Genomic DNA, 24,433 nt, shown 5'->3' with positions numbered 1-24,433 from the left:
CCCAGGGCTGTGTATGCGAAGTTGTTTTGTGCCTGAACAGGAGCAAACACTGGGCATTGTACTGGTGCCTACACTTTCAAGGACTCAAGGCCTGTGGGGTCAGGCTTTAAGGGGAAACTCAGTCTAAGCAGTTACCTCACAGGAGGGTCAAGACGTGTCTCATTCTGCAGGATCGACAATCTCTGCTGTCCTCCTTGAAGAGGCCAAAGCTGCTTGTTGGGGCACATTCCAAACCGTTTGTGTTCGTGCCTTGGAAAGGCTTGGCAGCCCGAATATGGGTTCTGCCTCCACATCGGGTATGTGGCTGGATTCTGGCCTTGGATGTGCGCGTATCCTGGGAGGTCACACTCCTGGGAGGTGCTGTTGTGTTTGCAACTCTTATATTTTCTCCAAGTGAGCTGTAGTCTCATTACACCCAACTGCAAAGTAAGAGCAAGATGGGTTAGTAACATATCTGAAGGAAATCCAAGGAAAACCAATGGCACTGATGGGAACAGGAATTAAAATGTCATTCACTTAGTCTGTATGTTCTCCATGGAGATGGTGTGGGACATAACACTGCTGGGGGTGACATGGGAGCCAGGAGAGCACCCAGCTCACCAAAGGAAAATTTGGGGACAGTTTGAGCATTGGTAGGAGCCATAGGTGCAGGTTTGCAGCTGTCCTGAACTGGGGCGACTAGGGAAGAGCATTAGAAGGAGACAGAATACAGCAAAACTCCTGGATTTGGCTTGTGCAGTCTTGGCAAGGCTCTGTTTTTAGGAGGAGAGCTTGTCCCATTTTCCACAGGGGGGAGGGTGGATGTATCTTCTGGGCTCGTACGCGCGGTGCCAACCCATAGTTGGGGTAATGGCGTCTATGATGATGATGAGGAAGAACTTTCCTGCAAGGGCAACTGCTGACCTGCTGATTAGCGCCTGCCGCTTGCCTGGGTGAAGCAGACACCCTGGATACCTTCCTGAACAAAACACATTCGTGTCATTGAGACCGGGAACGCTACTGCCCTGGGGGTAACCTTGCTAGTAGGAGTGTGTTGCTAGGGGCTCGTAATACTGCCTGGGGACAAAGGTCTGACTGTTGGTCATTTGGGGAGAGGAATGCTGCTCCAGTGTCAACAGTAAGGGCTGGTTCTTGCTTTCTGGCTGATGATAGCTGGCTTGTAAATAGTAAAAACCTGTGCTGTCTGTTTGCTTGCTCAGACCTAGAAGACTCTCATCTGCTGTTCACGCCTCTTACAAAGCCAGTTTTGGAACCTCTTCTTCCCAGCAAAGGAGATAGATATCCTTATGCAAATGCTGTTTATAGCTTTCCATTAATCATCCAGAAAGGGCTGTCAAACAAACGGGGGAAGGTTAGGCAGTTTAAATCTCCAAGTTAGGCAATTTAAGTCTCCAAGTTGCTGACTCTGAAATTTCAAAGTGAAAGTTTAATTTAAGTTAACCCTTAACGGAACAAACAGTAACTCATTCTTGTCCTGGCTATGTGCAGAGTCAGTGCTCAGTACAGAATGTGATGAAATGCCTCGTTTTCTGTGTCTTTCTATTTCTTGCCCCCCAGCCCCTACTTGTACACTGTTTTTTCTCGGAGCTTCCATGCTGTGTTGCAGAGGGAACACATAAGGATGGCACTACCTTCTAGGCACATAATTTCTATCTAAAAGCATCTTAGTCCTCTCAGAGGAATGTGTTTTCTCTTTGTGTTAGGCACCCCTTATACACCCTGTCTCTGACATTTTCCAACAAGCTGTTTGTGAGAATTATACCAGCGAACATATAAACCTTCAGGGAACTGCAGTCAGCTCTATGTTTGACATGGGGAGAGCAGTTTTCGGACAGCATGGGGTACTAATCCTGCCAGGGTCAGGCCCTTATATAGATTTTTTTTTTCTGGTAGACTTGAAGGCTCAGTTAGTCCCAGGGATTACAAAGTATTGACCAGCTACCCCTCTGTGTTTGGGCAAAGCGGGCTGTGCATGAGGATAGCTTGAAAAATCATGTGCAGAAAAGACATTTAATGACCTTAGTCACTTTGTGGGGATTAGGTGTGAGTGTCCTCCCATTATTTGCAAGCAGACTTTGCCCTCAGTGTTCATTACTCAGAATGCTTTGCCAAATGAATATATCCTACTGATCTGCTGGAGTCTCACACTGGTCCCCAACAGCCATTCCCAGGAATGGCTTCCAGTGCTTTGTTGGAAATCAGCCTTTGGCAGGTGGTGTTAGTCTGCTGGGCTGCATGATGTTATTTCTGGCCAGCTGGTCCTTGAGATAACAAAGGTGTTTTCAAGACAGACATACACGCAGTTCTGGCAGAACAGCACCGGTAAATATGCATGTTTCTCCCAGGACAAAAGCCCTTGCTCATAAAATTGCCTGTCTCCAAAGTTTGCAGAAAAAAAAAAAAAAAAAAGAAAATAAATGGTGATAAACATGCATACGGGCTTTGGGAGGCAAGATAAGGAGGACTTACTTCCTGGATAGGGAAAACAGAACGTAGCTGGAAGGAAAAACACAGCAAGAAGAAGAGACTGTGGAAGACCTGGAAGAGGCCCTGCAGAGGGAAGGCTCCACGTAGGATGCCTCTAGGGTCAGGTATCATGCTAGGATATCTATCCCTTCTCAGAGGAGGCAAATCACACTGGTGACATGGCTGCGCTTGTAGCTCTGTGCATGAGTGTCTAGTTTGTCCCCAGAAGACTGCAGGAGCCGTGTAGAAGCTGGCTCAGCAGGGCTTCTTGGCCTTCCCACGGCAGGATGTCATTCACAAGGGTGCACTGACCATCTGGGGTGCCATGTCAAGACAGACCCTGGCAGTGGCCCGCAGGCAGCCTAGGGGGATTTGCCTATTTCCAGCCAAGGGTGGCTCACCACCTCCCTGTTTTGAGAGAGGAGGGCTTGTTCTGAGTGCTGCTGCTTCCAGCTTCCCTTCAAGTGCAGGCGAGACTGAGGACAGGTAGAGCTGAAAAGGCTCTCCTCCTTCCAGCCTTCGGGTGGGACCACTAGTGTTCCCCTCTCCAGTGCTTCTCAAGCACCTCTTGACACCATTGTTACAGATGTGGGAGCACAAGGCTGGAAAGGTGTCCAACATTTTTGGCCAAATCCCAAGAGGATAGCTTTCCTCTTTTTCAGCCTGCTGGCTGTCTTCACCTCTCTTGAGCACTACATCAAACTCGGCTGCTTGTCAGCTTGCCACAACTCCATCTTCTCCTGGTTCTCCTCCTTCGCTGATAGCTCCTTCAGCTTTCTAGTGACGTTGAAATAAGGCATGAACTTGCCATAAGTAAAGGAACCCTTCTGACAGAATTATTATTTGTGAAGAAAGAAACAAGTTTGTGTTATGAGGGGCAGAGCGACCGCAGTCTGGTACTTGTGCCTGTGATTCCCCCAGATCACTGAACATATTTTTGGGCCCTGACACACCTTCAGTCCTTCCTGCCCCTACTGTTCCCTCATGCAGGCAAGAGGCAGCATGTGCTGTGGCCAGCTGTAGGGCACTGGTTGGTGGGCCCAGCAAAACTGGTAACACTTTGTGCCTGCTGTTGTCTTCCCCTCAGTGAAGACGGCTGATGTCTCTCTTCCCCAGGTGCTCACCAGCTTTCACAGACTGTGTGGGACCAGATCCTGCTGTCACATTTGGTTGGATTTTGCTAATAGATTCAAAAGTGGTAAGAGCTGGGCAGACCATGTGGTCACAGATCTGATTTCTTTGAGAAATATCCTGAATACCTCTTGTTTTTTTGCAGTATAAACATACAGAGAGGAGTCGGCTCCAGCATGAGAGCTGCTCAGAAATTAATGTGGTGTTGCCCTGGTGAATGGGACTTGCCCTGGTCCTACCAGGGCTGCCTGTGCCTGAGAAACAGACCTGGTTTTCCAACATGGAAGTAACCCGACCGTTTACTGTGTGGTTGAGATGTGCTGCTGCTACGACCCAGAGTTAACTGCTGCACCGCACCAAAGGCAGCTGTAAATCAGGTGTCACTGAGGGCAACAGGATATTTCTTAATCTGCATTTCCCACCAGGCCACTATGGCCTAGAGATATTTTTAGGTTCTAGTAATGCTCTGCTAAATTACGACAGGTTTGGTAATCAGTAGAACACTACAAAATAAATCAGATTTCTTTTTTTCAGATTAAAAAGGGCTATTCCATGCTAAAGCAGAAGGGAAGTGAAAACCATATAAAGTCTGCTTTATAAGTTTAAACTATTGCAACAACCGGAGAGCAACAGTGATTCTCAGGTGAAAGATTTCCACTCCTCAGTTTCATTCAGAGGCCATAGGATGAAGGATGTGCTGTCAGTAACTGCCAAGATTGGAGCGTTAGAAGTTGGTCCTGTTCATACCTCTGCCACAGACCTTGCACAGGGCGTTCAGGTAGCTCCTCTACCTGGAGAGCGATTAGGTTCACAGTCAAGCACTCACATTGAGGTAGCACAACGGCTGAGTAAACCCAACAGCTAGTCACTCTTGAAAGAAGAAGGTCCCACCCTGGCTCCTCTGTCCTTGCTGCAGGCCATGCGGTCCTGCCGCACCAGCAGTATCACTAGGTGTGACTCTCCTCTGACCACATGGGGAGCCAATTCAACTCCCTAACCTGGCAGGAAACCATTTGCTTTCTAATTTTACTTTGTCTCCTAACAGATGACTAGGCTTAGCAGAGGTTCGGGTCTGTGCTCTCATCAGTGCAAGGTGGTGGGACGTGGGAGGAGGTTCAACACAAGCTGTGACACGTAACTTCATCCTGGCATGAGGAGGCTGGAAGTGGTGAGTCCTGGGTGCTAAATGCCTTGGAATACAGTTTGCTGACTTGGATGCCTGTACAAGAGCCACAGCCCCTTCCAGCCCCCTCTCTGCTGTCTAGAAAAATCTGTTACGTTTCATGCACCACATCTGGCTATGTTCATCCCTTGTGGAGGTGAACAGGTTCTTTTGGAGTTGAACTGTGGTCCAAAAGACTAAGCGCACGCTTCTGAAATCTCACACATGCACAGTTAGAAGGCTACTGTGCCCCTCAGCATCGTAAGCCCTCCTGAGCCCTACTCAGCCTTTGCAGCTGGTTTGGTCATCACTGACCAGTGTTAATTGGTCTTGAATTTAACCTCTGGTTGTTGCAGAGAAAGTAATTTGGTTTTTGTTAGGTGCTGGACTGTTCCCAGTTCCTCTGGGCACCCTCAGCTCTGCATGGGAAAGCTGTTCACTCCCACTAACCATCCAAACTTGCTGGAAATGGCTATGGACTGTCAAAAATTCCCCTTTCCCCATCCTCCCTGGAACACAGTCCAGACGCAGATGACAGGAATCACAGGTTCCCCTTCTGGAACGGTGGTGCAAGCTGCCTTCCCTTTTCTGCTCTTTCGCAATCTCTCTGCCCTTCTCAACCTCTTATGCCCAAGAGCGACTCATCCTGCCCCCAGCCTCAAGTGATACCAAGCACAGAGGGAAAGGCTTGCAGGGTCTGTGCCAGTTTCTTTCCTTTACATGCTCTGATGTCCGCCGTAATGGCAGATCTGAGAGCAGCAGGAGCTGGCCTTGGGGAGGAGAAGTAGTTTGGTCTGGAGGAGTTCAGCAGAAGAAAACAGCAGTCAGAAAAGAGGCCGCTGCCGAACCCGCGTGGCTCTGATGGCACTGCTGAGCCTGGAGGAGCCTCTTAGCACAGCACAGGGAGAAAGGGGAAGATGTACATTGCGAATGGGGCCAGGAAGGGACCCGCAGGTGGGACCTCTGTGCCCAGTGCCAACAGCATGATTGGAGATTTTAGCAAGGAGACCTGAGCTAGTCCTGGATATAACGCAACCCACCAGTGATGAGTGAGCTGTGGATCTACATGGGAGACTGCTGCACTCTGACCCCAAGATTAGCTGGCTACCAAACCATGAGCTGTGTTATTTTTTGTTTTATGTCAGACATGTTTCTTTAACAGGTGGTGTAGGAGGTCTCTCCTGTTGCCCCAGTGACTAATCAGGCCTCCCTGCTTTTGACTTGCCTGGTGGGGGGAGCTGAGATGCTCACTGCTTCCTCATTCCTCAGAGTTCACTGCTTGGGCTCACCACTCCTTAGCTGAGTTCAGTTATTTAAGCCGGACAGCCCGGGAGAATATATCATGCGAAGGACGGGGGCTGTGCTGAACAGTGTGGGACCTTTGGGCACCTGGAGTTTGGCTTGTCTTCGTAGGTGCCGTGACCATGGCACCCCAAGGCCAGGTCATTTTCTGGAGGTATGGTATTATCTGCATCTGCTTTGGGAGAGAGGAGGGAGGGAATTGCATTTTCCAGACGCCTTGGCTGTATCACCCTGCTGCCAGGAGCTTTCAAGACAGCAGTTCTTTGCAGCTTGACTCTATACTGCACTCACCCAGGCCACTTAAATACCGGTATAGCTTCTTTTATACAATCTGTAAGGCCGTGTAGCTGTCAGACACCCATGTGCAGGTCATCAACTGTAGCCAGGATGGAGATGTGTTTCCTAGAAACTGTGCATGGCTGGTGGAATCTGCTACCTCAGGTTTGAATGCTGTGGTAGGTTGGAGTGTCAGTGTCTCGAGAAAGGCTCTGTGTTCCTGCTGTTGTAGGTTGGGGTATCAATGGCTTGAGGAAGGCTCTGCGTTCCTTCTGCTGGCTCTCAGAGAGTCACTTACATCTCCACCGCATGCTGTGGGCAGGAAGGCAAAAGCTGTCCTACAGCAAGTTTCCTTGCAGTGTGGGTCAGGACTAAGAGCTGGGAAGACGTCCCAGCTGGTTTGTGCCTCTTGTTTCAATGAGCCTGTTTCCTTTGGAGTTATTGACCAAGTCCTGGTGATCTACAGTCAGAAAAAGAAGTATCGTGGGGAAGGCCATAAAAATATCTACCTCATTTCCTTATCTCTTGATTAGTTGAAAATAACCCCCACCAGATGGCTAAACTAGTTGGCAAACTTGCTTCAGCCTCCAATGAACATGGATCGGGCTTGCATCTAAACCTGACTGCTTGAACAGAGCCACCAACAAGCCGTGTCTCTTCATCCCAGGTGTGGGCTCTTCCAGGCTTGATGGAGGCAAAGGTTCCAGCAAGGTGTGTAAGACATGCCTGTTTGCAGCTATTCTGTCAAAAATGTTTCAGCTGTCCCACCTAAGCTGAACAACAGTGGGGAGAAGGACAGTCCACATGTGAACAGAAGAGACCTCTCACACATGAGCCGTGCTCCAGCTTTCTCACATGGAACATCAAGGAAGAACTAGATAGTAATATTATCTGCACCTTTTCACCGATGAAAGTGAGATCACTAGTAGACATAATGTAACACAGTGTAAATATCCACTGGGCATCGCATTCCTCATGCGTCTGGAATGCGTGTAATAACCAGCTCTGTTATTCTCAAGAGGCAGCCCAGCTGGCTTTTGTCAGGGAAATGCAATAACTGATGGGTATGAAAAAACGAACGCCTACCCTTTGCTGCTCTGAGAACCATCCTCCGGCTCTGCCAGCGCCTCTGCCCACCCTGGAGGGCTGCACACAGCCAGACAGCAGCAGGTTACTGGAAGCAGCAGGCTTCTTCAAGGCCGTTGTCCTCTTCGGGCTAATCTTGAAATGCAGAAATAGCCCAGACAGAGGGGTGAATTTTCCAGGAATCTTCAGAGGAGCAGTGGGAGGTTTCTATTGGATTTCAGGAAAAAACAAAACAAAACAACTAAAAAAATAAAACTGAAGCGCTGAGAAAAGTTGAGCTCTGCAATCATTAACCACTTACTGGAATGGAAAACCCTTCTTTTTGGGTTGCCTCTGCCATGCTATTTCTTTCCCACAGTAAGTTTTGATATAAGGAGGAAGGCAGGGGACCTTCAATCTCTTACTCTTCCAGGTTTTTTGTTCCTCGCACCTCTAAGCCCATTCCCAAGGGAAAGCTTACTCTGCGTGGAGCTAGAGATCAGGAGGATTAAGCTTCTGCCGCCGGCTGCGAGCCTCTCTCTGTCCCCTGTGCCCAGCAGCATTCAGGCTGCCCAGAGCTGCGGGCAAAACCCATTTGGCTGATCAGGGACTGGGGAAAAGAGGGTAGGATATGTGGAGCGGCATCCCACAGGCTGCCAAAGTGCTGCCAGGAACCGAGAGCAACATCAGGGCTCCGACCTGTGCAGCCCCAGCCATCTGCATCAGCCAGCTTCCATGCCTCTGAAACGCTGGAAGTATGAGGGGTGGTGATGCACATAAAATTGCTTTTCGCTTGAACTGCTGGACTGGACTGTTGCGAAACACAGCTACCGTCAGCGTGTGGCCGGGTTGCCAGCTTCCTCTTGTTTGTTCGCCCCGCACTCCAGATTGCCTCAATATGCGTGGGGAGCTCGCAGGCAAATATTTTTAAGGCCCCTGTGATTCTTGGATCTCGCAGTTTCTGTGGAGGAAACTCCAAAAAGCCTGATTTCCCCTTGTCCCTGGCAAGGGGTGTTGAAGTAGTCAGTGGCATCCATGTACCCAAAATTGCCATCCCCTCTGTAACAAATGAGCAGCTTTTTCCTTCAGCCCTGCTGCTGCTTTGAACCACGGGTGGGAAGCACCTCTCTGGATGCAAAGCTAGCAAGGCTTTGCAGCTACAGGGGCAGGTGGTGCCAGCGGGGGACAAAAGCATTGGTGCTGGGCTGTTGGCACTGGTTTGTGTTCATCTGTGAGAGAGCTGAGGATGGTTTTGCCTGGCACAGTGCTAGGGCAGAGGTGGTGTTCAGGCCAGCGGGTCTTTTCGAGGACCGGGGGCAAGTCTGGTGGCACCTGAAGTGTTCAGGGACTGCACAGCAGGGATACCTGGCTGCTTGTCCCCTGCCATACCCTCTCCAGCATTTATCGATGAAATCCTCCGTAACCTGCAGGCAGCATCCCTCAGCTCCCAGCAATTTCTCCCCTGCCCACTCTCGGGAAGGAGGATTTTAATCTAGAGGTGTGAGGGTGAGTCACAGCCCTTGTGGGACGGCATGGCTGCCACTTGCTTCAGGCATATGTGCTGTAGGTCTAAGCCCCTGCTTCCCAGGCGTGAGAGCTGAGGCTGATCATGGCAACCTTTGTTGAGTTTATAGCAACTATCTCGCTCTGGGATCAGCTCCATAGAAGTTGGTGGAGTTCCTCAAGGAGGTAGATATTGTTCAGCATACACAAGAGGCTCAGTATCTGCCCTGGAATTGGAAAGCACAGGGTTGTCCCACAGTAAGCCTGGCCAAGACCCCGAGTGACTTGGGGTTGAGCCCTGTGGGACATGACAAATCTCCACCGGGAGCTGTCACGCTGCAGGACCTGCATGAGCCAACAAACAAAGTCCCCATCTCGCAGGCCCCCAGGGGAGGCACCCCAGGCTGGTGATGGGTCCCCAGCTGCCCGACGCCCGCGGCTGGAGGATATCCGCTGCTTTCCTCCGCGATGGGGTCAGCTGTGACCGCAGTTGCAGGGCACCAGGAGGGAGCAGACGGAGAACTGCTGTCCACCCTGGTTGTGAGTGAAAGCTGGTGAGAATGGGGAGGAAGCCGAACATGTGACACCTCTCAGCTCTGAGGGCATCTAGGCAGGGAAGGCTTGGTACGCCTGTGGATGTATATATGGACTCATATGAACCTTTATATGGACTTATGGCACACTCGTTCTGATCCCTTCTCCTGAGCACGCTGGCATGTGCAGACAGGGCTCCCTCAGACAACTTTCTGCTGGCTTTAAGGATGAGGATGGAAGGGAGACAGTGGGAGAGCAAGCAAGCCTTCTGCAATATCTCCCTTCCTCTCTATACCCTCTTTCAACCCATCTTCCCTCTGTCCCGTCCCTGCTGCTCCCTGCAGGAGGGGCTTGCTCACATGGCGCAACTCCTTAGAGCTCTGTATCAGCCCCGTAACCCTGGCATCTGCGGTGATTGAGGAGAGATTGTGCAAGTAACTGATGCAGGCATGCATTAATGGCGGAAGGAGTGGTGCGGTTGTACAGACACTGATGGGCTCTTGTGCGGGAGGCTGCCCTACGTGTTGGGAAAGAGCGTGCCACAGGCCAGTGAACACAGCTGAGGCAGTGTGGCTATTTTTGCATGGGCAGGAGGGCTCTGACATCTTGCAGCCTGGTCCTGCCTGGGGATGAGACGGGAAGAGGCAGCTCAGGAGTTTCCGTGTACAACGAGGCAAAATGGGCCCTGGGCTGGCAGCTCTGGATGCTGGTGCAGTGGCCGTGGCCAGTGCCTGTGCCTCCTGCAGCCCAGCTCCCTCCAGCGCCCTGCCAGGCTTGGAGAAGGAGGAAAGTCTGCTGTGAGGACCTCCTGCAGCACTCTGGGCTTCTCCTCCGGCAGTCCCGAGCAGGGCTGAGCCCAGCAAGCCTGTGAGACTGTCGGGTATGAGCACATGAGCTGCTCACCCCGGGATGTACCTGTGGGTTTTTGTGGGGAGTTGCTTCAGGGCTTGCTCCAGTGGGGAGCTGAGTTTGCTGCCACAACCCTCAGTCCATGTGACATTGCACCCAGGACCATGTGTGACAGCTCCACCGACTGCAGTGGGAACCTGCACGAGGCCACACTTACAGGTCTGTCTGAGCCGGGGCTGTGCCAGAGATGGGTTGCACTCAGCAAGGCTCAAGCTGTGCTGTTCCACGCTGTGCTGCCTGTCGTCTCCTCTGCGGGGGCTGCTCTGCTTGTGTAGCTTGGCAAGTGGTCTTCTCCTCCTCAGCTTCTCATTCGACAGCCACTTATTCATCTGCGCATGGTGCATCCCCAAACCAGCCAGCTCACAGACCTGGTCCTGTTTCCAGCCCCCTCCTGCCCACTGCCTGGCTCGTACCGGGTGTCTCCTGGGGTCAGGGGCCTGTCTCAGTGCTCTGCTCACCTTCCTGGGCAACTGGTCCCTCACAAGTGCCAGCAGGGCCTGCCTGGCTCGCTTATGCACCAGGAGATGCGGAGAGGAGCATCCTCCCCTGGGACCCACTGCCTCCTTCCAAAGGCAAAACCTGGGTCACTTCTCCTCCCACCACATGGTCCCCCACCTTTGGTGGCAAGTGCTCACCCTGATGTTCATCACTACTGTGGTCATGTGCTTCACTAGTCCACCTTGCTCTAGGTCTGTGGCTTACCCACCTCGACCTCCTTCCTGCCGGCAGCTCTGCAGACGTGCACCGCGGATGTAGGGCGTGAAAGGAGGTGGGCTGCGCGGTGATGTTGTCCTTTCTTTTTTCCCCAAATAGCATGACTACTGTCATTATCATCCTGGCTGCGGTGATTGCCCTGATCATCGGGTTTGGTGTCTCAGGTATGTGACTGCTCAGATTTCTTACTGTTACCAGCAGGGTGATGAACTTCTGCCCTGCTGCTACCTCCGTGTCTCCTTCCTGTGCATGGGCTGAGGTGTGAACTTGTGTGGAAGTACCACCTATAGCCTTTTAATGAAGGCTTGCTTTATAAAGCTTATGTAGCAGATGGCTGAATTAAGACTGCACAGACAACTTCAGTTCTGGCCTTTCTCAACAAGGTATCGCTCCATGGCATTAAACTACAAGGAGCTGTGCTCTCCTTGGAGACTGTGAGCTCTTGTAGGTTTTAAATAATGCAGAGATACACACACACACACACGCGTGCTCAGGGTGGATTAGAAGACACCAGCACTTGGCACTCAGAGCCGAGTGAGGAAATCTGTGTCGGCTCTTAATTTCTGTGAAAATGTGTCAGCGGGCCAGGCTGGGCTGCAGCACCGGCTGTGCACGTGTGAGCCCCGGCACTGCGGGGCAGCTCCGTTTTGCCCCGGGAAGTGAATGCCTGACCTATGCTTTCACAGCAGAAATTAAGGCTTTTTTCCGTTTGTTTTTTTTAGTTATCATCCGGTGCGTTAGCAACCGAAACGTTCAACTCCATCTGTTGCTCCATGGGAAGCCGGCTGAGGCAAGGGGTCAAAAAGTGTAGCACAACCTGTGCTGCTACCTGAAATTTCCTTGGGCTTGAATCCCTAAACCTACCCATGCAAAAAGTATGTGCATGTACTGTGCTCATTCTCCCAGATAGAAGGAGACGATGGTATTTATTGCAAAGTCAGGCAGTATCTGCCAGGACGGGGCACATTCCCCTGCTTCCTCAGAGACGACAAAAATGTGTTGCTTTGGTGTTGGCCAAAATGCGGCCTCCTTGGGGCGCTGAGGGAAGGGCTGCACGGGAAAGAGGACCTGGCTCCGGGAAGGAGCTAATTCTCAAGCTCGCTGGTTAGGATTTGTCTTGAGAAGCAATCTGTGTCCCCAGGGAAGGGAAATGCTGATTTTTCTTAAATGAAAGAAAACAGTTTGGGTTCCAGTAAGGGTGAAAGAGCAGCCTCTTATTTCTCTGCCAGCATTATGCCTTGCAATCACATTTATATTGCATAAAGGGAGGTCCCAACTAAGAAAAGACACAAAAATCACGCTCTTCTGGCAGCAGCAAAGAGAAAATTCCTGATACATATAAGTAAGCACGAAAACACCATGTGAATTCTTCTCAAACAAATAAGAGGAGCTACTTTTTGAAGCAGACTGCCTGCTAAAGAAATGCTCCTGTGCTTTATCTTGGTATATAAGCCATGGGAGTTGACCTCTGCTAGCAGCACTGGTAGCTGCTACTGGTGTCCTTGCGATACGCCAGTGCCCGGTCAGCCTCGGGGTTGGTGCATGACAGCCACAGGGCGGTCTGGCCTTTTTCACACCGACTTGCTTTCTCCTTGTAGGAAAACGCTCCATCAGCGTGAAGGCGCTGACGTCTCCAGGGAACATCGGCCAGCGCGGCGTCCTGGGCTGCACTTTCGAGCCCGACATCCGGATGGGCAGCATAGTGATCCGGTGGGCCAAGGCGGGAGTAGCCGGGCTGGTTCACGAGTTTAAAGGTGGGAAGGACCACCTGCAAGAGCAAGACGCGTCGTTTCAGGGCCGCACGGCAGTGTTCGCGGACCAGGTGATCGGCGGCAATGCTTCCCTGGAGCTGAGGGACGTGCAGCTCTCCGACGCCGGCACCTACCAGTGCTCCGTCACCACGGCCAGAGGGAGCGGAGCGGCAGTGCTGCGGTACAGGACGGGAGGTGAGCGGTGCGAGAAAGAAAATCCTGCTGGAAAACGCAGGCTAACATGGCTGGGTCAGACCTACCTGCAGCTACGCCAGTGCTGGAGTCTGTGTGAGCGGCGCCCGCTCCTCCAGCAGCCGCCATCAAGCCCTGCACCCCTGAGTAGGACTAAGGTATTTGTGGCTTATCCAGAGGTGTTTATGGCCTTACCCGCTCTTTCCACATCCTCATTTCAGAACAGATTGTTATTTTAATGCACTTAGTTGTCTTTTTTCTTCTATTTACCACATGTAGTCTACCAGATACTTAACTGACTATGAAGAGCCCCTAAGAATGGGAGTAGCTAATTGATCTTATAAGGATTCAGATTTTATACCTGTTAAAGACAAAATGATAGCTTTTTCTCTCTAGATTAAGATATATCTCAGGCCAGGAGATACTATGCCATGCCGCATAGTAAAAATTATAGCCTATTGAATAGGCTCAAATTGGGAGAGGAGAATTGTCAGATGTCTCCGAGTCAAGGTAATGCAGTTTTAGGATGGGGACTGCTTATATAGTGAGGCCAGATGTACCAGCAGCACCGGGGGTTCCTCTGTGCTTCAGGCCAGTCATGGCAGGACAGTTGTAACCAGCAGAGCTCTTGAATGAGACAGGCTGCTTTTCTGCAGGTCCGGTCTCCTCCTTTGGCCCAGCAGAGTCAAAGCACCAGGAGGTGGGCACTGGGAGGTGGGCACCAGCTTCTGTGCAGAAGCTTGTGACAGATGTCTTGGAGACGCAGACACTTCCCCCACGTCACTCATGGGGAGTCTGTCTTGGGACAGAAAGGCAATATGAGACTTGGTGTTGCAGGAACACCTGGCCAGTGTCGTTTCACACAGCCCCATTTCTTACTGAAAGCGTGTTTTCTGCCCTGTTGCTATGTGAAGCTCTTCCCCCAGCAGTGAAAAAAAGGCTGCTGGGCTCACAGGCCCCTTATCTTGCAATGGCAAGGATGGAAGAACTGCTTGGGACTACAGTAGGTAACAGCAAGGCCAGAGGGCTTTGGCTCATGTCTGAGGCGTGCTTAAGTCCCATGGGGACTTGGTCTCCTACCCCTCCTTGAAACCTTGTGAATCTGCCTGCTTCTGTGTTGCTTGATTTTATGTTTAAGGTAACCCACACAGAAAAGGCATTAGAAAGAACACATGAAATGCTTTATTAGGTTTTATCTCTATTGTAGTCAGTGAACTCTGCTCTCCTAAAAAGCTGCTGTTCCTCTTCACCTATGTGCATGTGGGAAATACAGTGAATATACAAAGGTATATTTTTCTAGGAGAACAAGAGTTTTATTTGAGATGGCTTTGGCTTTAAAACACAGCTGAGTTTGCATTGGGCTTTAAACATTTCATTTAATCCAGGGATGTTGGCGTAAATCCTGCAGCTCAGGCCACACCTTAATCTGCTCTCAGCCTCATCCAAGGAGTTTCCCTTAGCTGCAGCCCCATTTAGCACCAGAGTCACATCACGAAGCCATAGGTGTTGGTCAGGCTCCCTTCTCAGTCAGTGGAGAGTGTGAATCATCTTCCCCTTCCCCCAGCCTCTGATAAGAGCAATGATTTTTGGCATGCCACTCTCTGCCAAGAATAGCAGGTGCCTCCTTTCAGCCACCCGCCTTCAGCAGAGGTGAGCTGTGCCGGCTGCAGTTCCTACCCGGGGCAGCCGGGCGTTTGGCAGACACGGGCAGCCTCAGGCCGGCCAGTCTCCTCTGGGAGCTTGGATGTCCAGGAGCTCTTGGGAAACGCCTAGTTTACGAGCCCGAGACCCAGCTCATAACTGTTAAGCAGAATTACTTAAAGACACTAAAGCTCCGCCATGACCGTAGCAGATCTTGTCAAACTGGACTGCCTTGTCCTAGGAGTCTTTAGATCCCCTGTAGGCATCCCCCTGTAGTACAACCTATACAGACCTCTGTCTGAGCCTCTGTGTTTGGTTTGGCTACGTGTGATGCTGAGCAGCAAGTGCTCTAGAAATACTTGGGACTGACCCGCACATCAGTTGGGTGTTTCACGCCCAGTTCCTAGACATTTGCTGTTTTCTGACTCTCTCCCGGTTTTCCCTCCCAAAGCCTTCAGCACCCCCAAGGTCCACATGGAGAACAGCAGCAGTGGGGACACGTTGCAGTGCGAAGCACCACGCTGGTTCCCTCGACCCGTCGTGCGCTGGACAGCCTACAGCAACGCCGGGGAGTACCTACCTCACGTTGCCAACACCAGCTATGAGCTGAACGCCGAAAACATCACTCTGAAAGTGGTTTCCTTTCTGCACAACATTATTCCTAACGCCACCTACACCTGCGTGATTGAAAACAACATTGCCAAGGCTACGGGCAACATCAAAGTGACAGGTAGAGTTTAACACCACCCAGAGAGCACGGGTGTGGGGGAGAAGAGAGTTTAAACAGTGCGCCTGTGTGCGTCAGGGGGCACCTGCAGCACCCATGTCGGTCAAGGAAGGAACTGAAATCCGGGGCTAATCCAAGCACCTCTCTCTCTGTCTCTGGGATGATGTGTTTGGTCCTGCTATTTCAGATGTTTTTCATGGTAACGATTGCTCCCTTGGCTTGGGGACAGAACTGCCAGGGAACAGGAAGGAAGGAAGGACACACTCAAAAATAATGTATTCCTTTGAATGTTAACCAAAACGAAACCAATCAACCAAAACCCCCAACTTTTGACACTTCCTTTAGCCAGTACAGCTTAGATCCCATTTGTGTACCAAACCAGCAGGCCCCTTTAGCTGTTACTAATGACAATGTCTCTGACTCCAGCCCACCCCCTTTATTTGAAAGGACACCTTGTTCACAGGAAAGCAAACTTTCCAAAAAACCTGGATATCTTTTCCTGTTCTATGTGAGAAGGGTCATAGCTCTTCTACAGCGAGGGCTTCACAGCAGCGGGTCTCCAGCACAAGAGGCAGGGTCTATCTTTACCAGTATTCAGAAAAATAGGGAGAAATAAATATACATACTCGTTTTGCCTTCCCTGCTGTGTTCCCCATTCATTCCACTATTCTTCTGCTACAGATTTCAGCATTACACGGGGGACCAACTTGCAGCTGGTGAACCTGAATGCAGAGTCAGTGTCATCCTCCCTTCCAGCCTGTCAATGGATGCTTCTGCTTCCCCTGTATCTGCTGTCGATATAAAGCCTGTATAAAACAATCAGAAACACTGCTGGACCTGGAGGTAAGCCTGGAAAGGGAAAATCATAAGCGTATATGCTCGGCATAAGCATATGCAGACCCTCTTTTTGGGTTTTGTTACAGCAGCAGACCTATCTCAAGCCTGCCAGAATGGGAGGACATGTCTTTGCCCTGTGCCCATCCTTCCCCCATCCCCACCTTTAGGTAGGACGCATGGCTTGTCCCTCCCACAGGCTCCCTGCTGGCTTCTCCCATCACTTTCCGCAACTTTAGAGATTCTTCTCTTACACTGTTGACTATCATCTCTTACTCAGCCCCTCATTCTCTTTTCCTTTCCTCCTCAACCTTCTCTCTGACTCGAAAGATAGACGTCTTGCTTGCTGCTCTGCACAGTCGTTGTACCTTGGCTGCAGTTCATGGCTGCAAAGCAGTGTGGGCTGTTTCCTCTCCCTCCCCATGAGGCCTGCTGCAGTACAAGCCTTGCTTGCACCTGCTTTACTCAGAAAACTCCACTGCACAGTGCAGCACCTTCAGTAAATAGTACCTAGTAGGGATACCTTGAAGAGGGCTAGAGGGAGCTGCCAGCCTGAGCAATCCCACCTAGACCTGGAATAAGGAGGGCTGTAGACAGTCAAAGCATAGGACAAAGCCTTTAGTATTCATCAGCTTTGGCTTTGGGTGGTAGGCTCTAGAAGTAAACTAGGTGATGAAGTGGAGACTACAGAAAATCAGCTAAAAGGAACATCTCTGTCTTTCCATGCAGAACACCTACACAGCTACCCTGATGGCAGTATCTCAGCCCTCCCTCTTGGGCTGAGAACTTTAAGGGCTCCTCCCAGTTCCAGAGCATGTAGTAGCATGAACATGAAGCCAGCTGATTTATCTCTTGTATTATTATTTCTTATTTTTATGACAACAACAGGATACTTTGTTTGGCTTCAGAAAGAGAGCGAGGAATATGATAAGGAGAGTTGCATAAATAAAGAAAAAACTCTGATCACAGGAACGAGATGTGTTCTCTTGTCTGAAGTAACTAAGTGACCAGAACTCTGATCACAGGCAGAAGCTCAGAGACAGACAGGAAAAGGGTTTCCTGCAATACTCTGAGAACTGGTCGTTCAAACTCAGAGTTCTAGAACCAAGCAAATCCTAATTCCCCCCGAACAGATTTGATTCATCCATCTCATGTCTTGTGATTCTCTGAATGTACTAATAAAACTGTAAATAAGAGAGCCAGTTTATCTATTCAGTCTTCTCAGAAGACTATAATCAAACTCCCCTTCTGAAAAAGGGGGAATGGCAAAACACTAATGGATTAGAAAATAGCCAACAGGCTTGGAATAAGTGTTAGGTCTTCAACCTGGCCAAGGCGAACAGCTTATATGAGGACTGATGAGTGCATTTGTAATGTGAAATAAAAGAGGAACAGGTGGGTAGTATAAGTGTGGCAGCAGACAGAAGAATAACATACATAATGAGGAGGAAAAGAGGGAGACTAGTAAGATACTACTGGAAAGTTCAAATTCAGAAGTAAAAACAGTTATTAAACATAGTTACAACTATAAAGACAAATTTGCCTTTTTTGTTTTTAAGTAAGTCTCTTATCTGGCATTTCCTATCTATTTCTCTAGCATTGTCTGTTACTATGTTATTCATATTACAGGACTACCTTCAGTTGCATTTTTAAATCAGATTTTGATCTCTTAATTTACATCACTTACAGTCAACATTTTCCTCAGGCTGAGAGGGTTTTTTTGTTTGCTTTTTTTTTGTTTTGTTTTCTTTGGGGAGGGTGGGGGGCAAACTTCAGCAAAATCGTTACCGCTTCACAGAAAGCACCTACAGAAAAAAAGACTGTCACAGCAAAACTTGTGTAGACCTTTGCTTTAAGCTGTTTTGGCAACCTTCCTAAGGATCGAGTCTCAGAACTTTGTTGAATGGTGGCATCTGTCGGGTCTTGTGCCACTCATGTTTTGGTCTTAGAAGCATCCAGCAGGCTTTGAGAGGGGAGATACTTTACACGTGCTCAATAAACCCACCACCTGAAGCTTAATGTAAGGCTCAGACTAAGGGGGAAAGGGGAAAGGCAGGGGGAAACACTGAACAAACAAAACCCAAAACAGAGTAGCTGTTCAAACACGCTGTCTGCACACGGAATAAGACGGGGAAGTAACTGTGTATGGAATTTACTAACCTATAGCACAAGATGAAGGATCTGGATGTTATTTTGCCAAAAGCAAGTGCAGAACACTTGGTCATCACTGCAAGCAGACGAGAGAAGAATCTCTTCAAATGGTGATCTCCCACATGTTGTACTGGTTGGACTGCTGTGCCACCATGGATACTGGCACAGTCATCCCCTTCCTTAACAGGAACAGACAGGCAAGCATGTTGTGAATTTGTACCACAGCTCACTGCCTTCCTCTTGTTACCAGCCCCATGTAATGTTCAGGCCACTAAGCTGCAAAACAATACCTGTATAGTCCATTTAGTACCATAATTTAGTTTCCAAACAGTAACTTACTCACTTCCCTTCTCTTCTTAGAGGAAGGAAATACTTTAAAAACATCACTTTAATAATTTCAGTTGGGTTAAGAAGACTATCCTTTGTGGCAAATGTACAGTTTCGCATGAAGACAGTGAATGATCTGCAAAATGCCTGGCTCTGGCTCATAAGCCAAGGATCTATGTTCTGCCTCATTCCCCATATAGCAAGAAAACTCTAATATTAAAATAGATACGGTGTTATTTAAACTGTATTTTAATAGCTTTATTTAGTAGATACTACGGCGTAAAATACACACATTGTGTGTCCTAGGCCCAAAGCAACCTCTATCATGTAGGAAGCATTGAACATCTCTCTTCCAAAACGTAGCCCGGTATCGCTGGTGGCAATGGTCCAGAATGACCATTCAGGAATTCCACAAATCACAGCAACTTCTTGATTGCACCCTTCACCCTGTGCTCACAGGCCCCTGCTCCCACTGGAAAGATTAAAAAACAAAGCTCCCAATCCCAGCAGGTATTTCCATAATTCCTCTCCCACTAGGAGAGATGTTAAGCAGTGGCTCCCACTCGGCAGTGACTAGATGTCCTCCTAATCCTCTGATTGTTCAGATAGCTTAAGGCTTCTTGTTCCACTTCCTCCACATTCAGGCACAGCAGGCTCGGCCGAGGTCTCACTTGCGACACAAATTCCACTTCACTGCACCTAAAATTTCTCAGCTGCAGTGGAGCTGAAGGGGATAGATAAAGCATGTAACAATTCAGTACAGGGCTCCTGCTCTGTTCTAGCACACAGCTGTAGAAGTTGCTGAGGGAGGGAAGGCCTTGCAGCAGCTGCTTGGCATCTGCTAAACCTCAAAGGACAGCACGATTAATGAATCCAGGATGTAAGCAGATGAATGCATTTGGCCAGCATCCCTCCAACTTGGAGGAAAGAGACATTTTACACTGTGAAACGCTGTGAACTATGTGCTGCTCGCACAGCTGATGCACTGGGCTTTCTATCTTTTCTCACTATCAGCAGCCTGGCCTTACAGTGTTACACGATAGCCAAAAGATAACACCTCCACAGCGGAGCATCCTCTGGTGAGCTTAGCAAATCAACCCCTGCAGCACCTGGACTCATACTCAAGCGCTAGTGTTAGCACAAGCAGCTAAGAAGAAGGTCCTCTTAACGCAGCAACTGCACAGTTGTGGCAGCATGAGCTCAGACATCAGCACCTATGAATTCAAAACTCTTAAGCGATTTATATTCTGTGGCCATGGTGAGGATTTCCAGGCCTAGTCTTGACTCTACCTGCTGTCCTGTCTAAAGTCAAAACCCACTTGATTTGAGAGGTCTGCACAGTAACTCTGGCTGGCCAGAACCCTCTCCCATCCAAGGACTGGGAACCTTGCTCTAAAACAGAGAAAGCGTTGTGTGTAAGAGGCACCCCACAGAAATAAACCTGTACCTTAATATTGGGGGATGGGAGGGCAAAAGAGGGATGCTAATAAAACATGTTCTCTCCCACCACCACTACCACACACACATACAACCCCCACCCCTCCCTTACTGACACCTTAGAACAATTACTATCGCAGTTGTTTAGCTGATATGTTTTCCTGGAACCATATATAAAATTTAAATGGAGAAGCTCCAAGTTGTTCACCACAACTACAAGGACAATTCAATACTATTTTTATGCTTCTGTATAAAGTAGAAAAATTCAGATATAATATTGTTGTATATAGTGACTTTTATAATATTATTTCTGTATTTGTGTAACCATGGTTCTGCTAAGACACATCTCAGCGGTACACTACAGAATTCACAATTCCATGGAAATCCTCCAAAGATCTTGCTTTGTGGGCAGTGAAGGCAGCTCTCCTTCCCCAGCCTGACCAGACGGCTCCTCCCTTCCTTCCCACACTAAATATGACAAAAACCAACAGTGCTTGCTTACCAGGCTGCAGGATCTTGGAGGGCTTCCTGTCTAGGCTGAAATCCAGCAGGATAGGGCGACAGATGAGAGGACTCCTGCACAGGCTCCTTAGGTAGCAAGCAATGAGATCCTCAGGTTCCTCTACACACTAAGAAAGGAAAGGGCGTGTTGCCAGTGAATACGCAGAGGGAGGCAGGGAGCCACTGGAACGCCCACAGCAAAGGGAAATCCAGTCCAGCTGAGGCTCGAGCCCAGCACGCTGCAATCGCTGCCAGAATAATCCACTCACCCCCGTGCCAGTAGCTTCGCCATACTGAATGGACACTCTGCCCCTGCTCTGCACACAGTTCTGCAGAGCTTCCCACTCGAGAAGGCTCAGGCCCAGCATTGCTGCCACATGCTGGTTCCTGCACAGCACCAAAGCTTCACCCGTTCCGTCCTCCACCAGCACCCTATGGAGAGAACAGGCAGACTAAGATGCGGGGGGAGGTCAGGACAATGCCCGGCTCCCTCACAAGGGTCATGTCCCAGACAACGGATCTCAGTAAAGAGAGAGGGAGGTTTTTTCACATCTGGGAAGACATAACAACTCTAACTTCGGTCTTTGCTATTCTGTCCACATCCCGTCCTTGATCTGATTTTGTCCTCCCCTCTGTGGTGTAATTTGTTCCCTCCTACCCACCTCTTTCCATACCAATCTTTACAGCGCTTACCGTGCACTGGCTTGCCTCACTCCCGTGTGTGACGGACATGGTGGACTCTGTCGGGTGCACCTCCCCTGAAGGAAGAGTAAAACTACAGCTATGTATGGGTGGGTATAAGAGAGTGAAGGGGAAGGGCCATTGCTTCTTTTAACCCTTCCCTAATTAAGTATGCAAAGGATTAAAAAACTTCACTGCATTTCCAGTGAGTGTCTTGGGAAAAGTTTGTGTGGGGAGAAAAATCACCTGCTGCAAGGTGCTGAACCCCAACAGCAGTGAACATGGAAAAAGCAGAGCATTAAGAGAGTAGGGTTCTCCCCCTGCATATCCTTGCTTCATCCCCAGTCCTAGCTGCCAGCCTGCCTGATATCAGATGTGCACTTCTCATCAGTTGTCATTCTGGTCTCTTTCTAATAAGCAAGTCCTTTTCAGACACTGGAAAAAGAGGTTTTGGAATTGGGATAGGAATCTTATTTCCTCTACATGGTAGCAGAGGATGTGTCAGAGCAGAAAATCCACAAGGCTCCTCACAAATTATCTCTGTGGAAGCTTGAATACCTCTTTGAAGATGCTGCTGCAAAGTGAGCAAACCCACTGCAGGGACAGAGTCAGTACACAGGACAAGTGGCATAAAATCCGTGCCTGGGGCAGGTGTTGCAGGTGAGGTTGCAAGTTGGATAGAAAGACTAGTGAGGGGGATGAGGCTTCTCCTGCAGGACTAGAAGAAATATGAGTGTGAGAAGCTTGGGATGTAGAAACCTTTCTTGGGACACTGTAAAGTGTGAAGAGACCCTGGGCTCACCTTGAAGGAAAAGGTAGGTGAGAAGCTGGCAGAGATACGATGGTTACACAGCTGGAGGCAATGTAGGTACAATAAACATTATGGAATCTGCAATATGAAAGAGTAGATGTCAGAAAGAGCTTGTAGAAACCAAACCGCTCAGTCTTCTTGGCATAGCTGGGCTGGTCTTCATCTGTAACATGGTAGGAAAATCATTTGTAGCAAGGGATTGGGAGACACGAAGGCATGGGCAAGGGATGAGGAAAGTCCACAAGAGGAAAGATTTAGAGATGGTTTCAAAGACAATAAGAGAGGTCAGAGCTAGGGCCCAGATCAGGACTCTAAGGACAGGGGTACCTGGAGATTTTGCGTTCCAAGTTCTGGAAGAAGATCTTGGCTCCAGGTAGCAAACCCCAGAGATGCTGCAGATAGGTGGCAGCAATGTAAATGTCCACCACAACAGGAGAGCCTGGAGCAACTGAGATGCTGAGCTTCAGGCTGTGATCACTGGCTAGCAGACTCCCTGAGGAGACACAGAACCACACACACCATGAGCTCACATGCAGGTACCATAGTCTGTCACTGAGCTGGACCTGCTAGAGGTGTTTTTCCTCCCATCACAATGAGGCTATCACTGTTCCACCTCACAGATTTTCCAGGCACAGTATTCCCATTCCCATCCCCAACACACATGCAGTGTACAGTTTCCCAGCCATCTGACGTGCAATGGCATGCAACATCTTGGCATACATTCACTATTCTCAGATACAGGAGCACGGTTAGCCAAGTGCACTGTCTCTCCGAAACAGAAAGAAGCAAGAATCAATTTGTTGTTACCTGACAGGCTGTCACAACCTTACCTTTCTGCTTTTGAAGGCTGAGAGTCACAGATGGCTTTTCATTCTTGGGAGAGGCACACAAGGTCCTCTCCACTATCTCACCAGAGAAAGAAACAAGGGAACCTGTGAAACTGAGAGCAGACCACGATTTGTGTCCTGCCTGAAGACAAAAGGAGTGGAAGAAGGCCTGACTCCAACATTGCCACAAAGGACAGGGTGAAGTGGAGTGCTGTTGCTTGAGCCCAGTTTCAGGGGAACCTGCCCTTGAGCACCTGAGCTACTGGACTGAGGGCAGCTTTCTTCAGTGTACCCCACCCAGGGACAAGGGGCCCCTTTAACTCACTTTCTGCTTTTTCAGGCTCAGCAGTGAAGAAGAAAAAGAGAGAGGCATTACAGCCTTCCTATCTGCTTAACTTCTAATTGTTTTTCTCAATTAGAGGAAGAAGCCAACCAAAGAAAAACTCAGTTTACCATAAGGCACTGGTGAAGACTTCAGTGTGCATGCATATCACGCCAGATTAAACATGCGTTGAACAGAAAAGCTTCTAACCCCAGTATTTGTTTGAGCAAGTTACGCTAAAACAATCAAAAAACCAACAAAAACCCTCATACACTCAGCCTCATTTTCCCTGCTGCACCTGTTTCCACCTCTGACAAGAATTTAGCAGAAACCTTTGGAACCTAGTCCACACCAGTAGCAGCTCAAACTTTTTCTGGACACCATTTTGCAGTTTTGCCACCTGCAATCCCTTTAACTTTGATAAACAGGATGGGGGCAGTCTGGACTACTTGCACATAGGAAGATTTCCAAACCATATTCCTAGGGCGGATAATTCATCACTGTTTAATGTAGTACTGTCTCCAATAAAGATAAATGCAGACCTACTCACTGAGGCATGGTCACATCTAATTTGGGGCAGACCAACATACCTGTTGCTAAGTACTTCTGGAATGGAGGAAATTCTCTGGTCCATGCCTCTCAGCACCGACCTGGCTGCCAGCTAGAAGTGGGGGAGACACGGATGGATTGTAGTTTATGGCTATCCCCAGCCAGAGCAGTAAAGACAAGCTCTGCATGTTTAGAGCTACGTCGAGCAACTGATGCTTCCTCCCCAGATTAATTCTGAGGCAGGAAAATGTGAAGCCCAGCAGCAGCCTCTGATGGAGCTTAAAGCAGAACAGTCTCATCAACAAGACATTCTGTATTGATAATTTTCCGAGCTAGTTCTGGACAGATCTGCAAGTTGCCTGTGAAAGCCCAGAGCAACAAGGCACTGCATACCTGGTGCTCAGTCAGACTGGAGATCCATGTTTCATGCTGTAAGTGCCAGGTATCTTGGACAAGCAGGCACAGGGGGCAGGATGACTTGCTCAGGAACTTTGCTGGCACAGGTGGAAAACAGAGCTTGTCAAACACTTCCAGGTCCTGAGAGAAGAGTGATAAGGCAAGAAAGAGGACTGTTAGAGGAAGGAGATGAAAGCTGTATAGGAAAAAAGGGCCACTGAAGA

The 24,433-nt window shown here is 49.3% G+C and overlaps 2 protein-coding genes across 2 annotated transcripts in view; one reads left to right on the top strand and one right to left on the bottom strand.

Annotated features, from left to right (window-relative positions):
* Positions 1–6,183: 6,183 nt before the first annotated feature.
* Positions 6,184–15,492, top strand: VTCN1 (V-set domain containing T cell activation inhibitor 1). The gene is given in 4 exon segments (XM_009577209.1): positions 6,184–6,215; positions 11,162–11,226; positions 12,661–13,008; positions 15,098–15,492. Coding segments are annotated over 4 exon segments (840 nt in total).
* Positions 15,493–18,246: 2,754 nt separating this feature from the next.
* The window catches only part of CTC1 (CTS telomere maintenance complex component 1), a gene marked incomplete at its 5' end in the record, with an annotated part of 14,893 nt that continues 8,706 nt past the window's right edge, over positions 18,247–24,433 (bottom strand). Inside the window, 11 exon segments of the mRNA XM_009577208.1 lie at positions 18,247–18,272; positions 19,176–19,409; positions 20,625–20,751; positions 20,893–21,055; positions 21,317–21,381; positions 21,863–22,022; positions 22,107–22,193; positions 22,443–22,608; positions 22,946–23,055; positions 23,855–23,925; positions 24,207–24,350. Coding sequence (XP_009575503.1) covers positions 19,231–19,409; positions 20,625–20,751; positions 20,893–21,055; positions 21,317–21,381; positions 21,863–22,022; positions 22,107–22,193; positions 22,443–22,608; positions 22,946–23,055; positions 23,855–23,925; positions 24,207–24,350 — 1,272 coding nt within the window.

The sequence above is a fragment of the Fulmarus glacialis genome, unplaced genomic scaffold (assembly GCF_000690835.1).
Source record: "Fulmarus glacialis isolate BGI_N327 unplaced genomic scaffold, ASM69083v1 scaffold38654, whole genome shotgun sequence".
Taxonomy (NCBI): Eukaryota; Metazoa; Chordata; class Aves; order Procellariiformes; family Procellariidae; genus Fulmarus; species Fulmarus glacialis.
The sequence above is the reverse complement of the archived record's forward strand: the minus strand, read 5'-3'. Positions and strand labels throughout refer to the sequence as shown.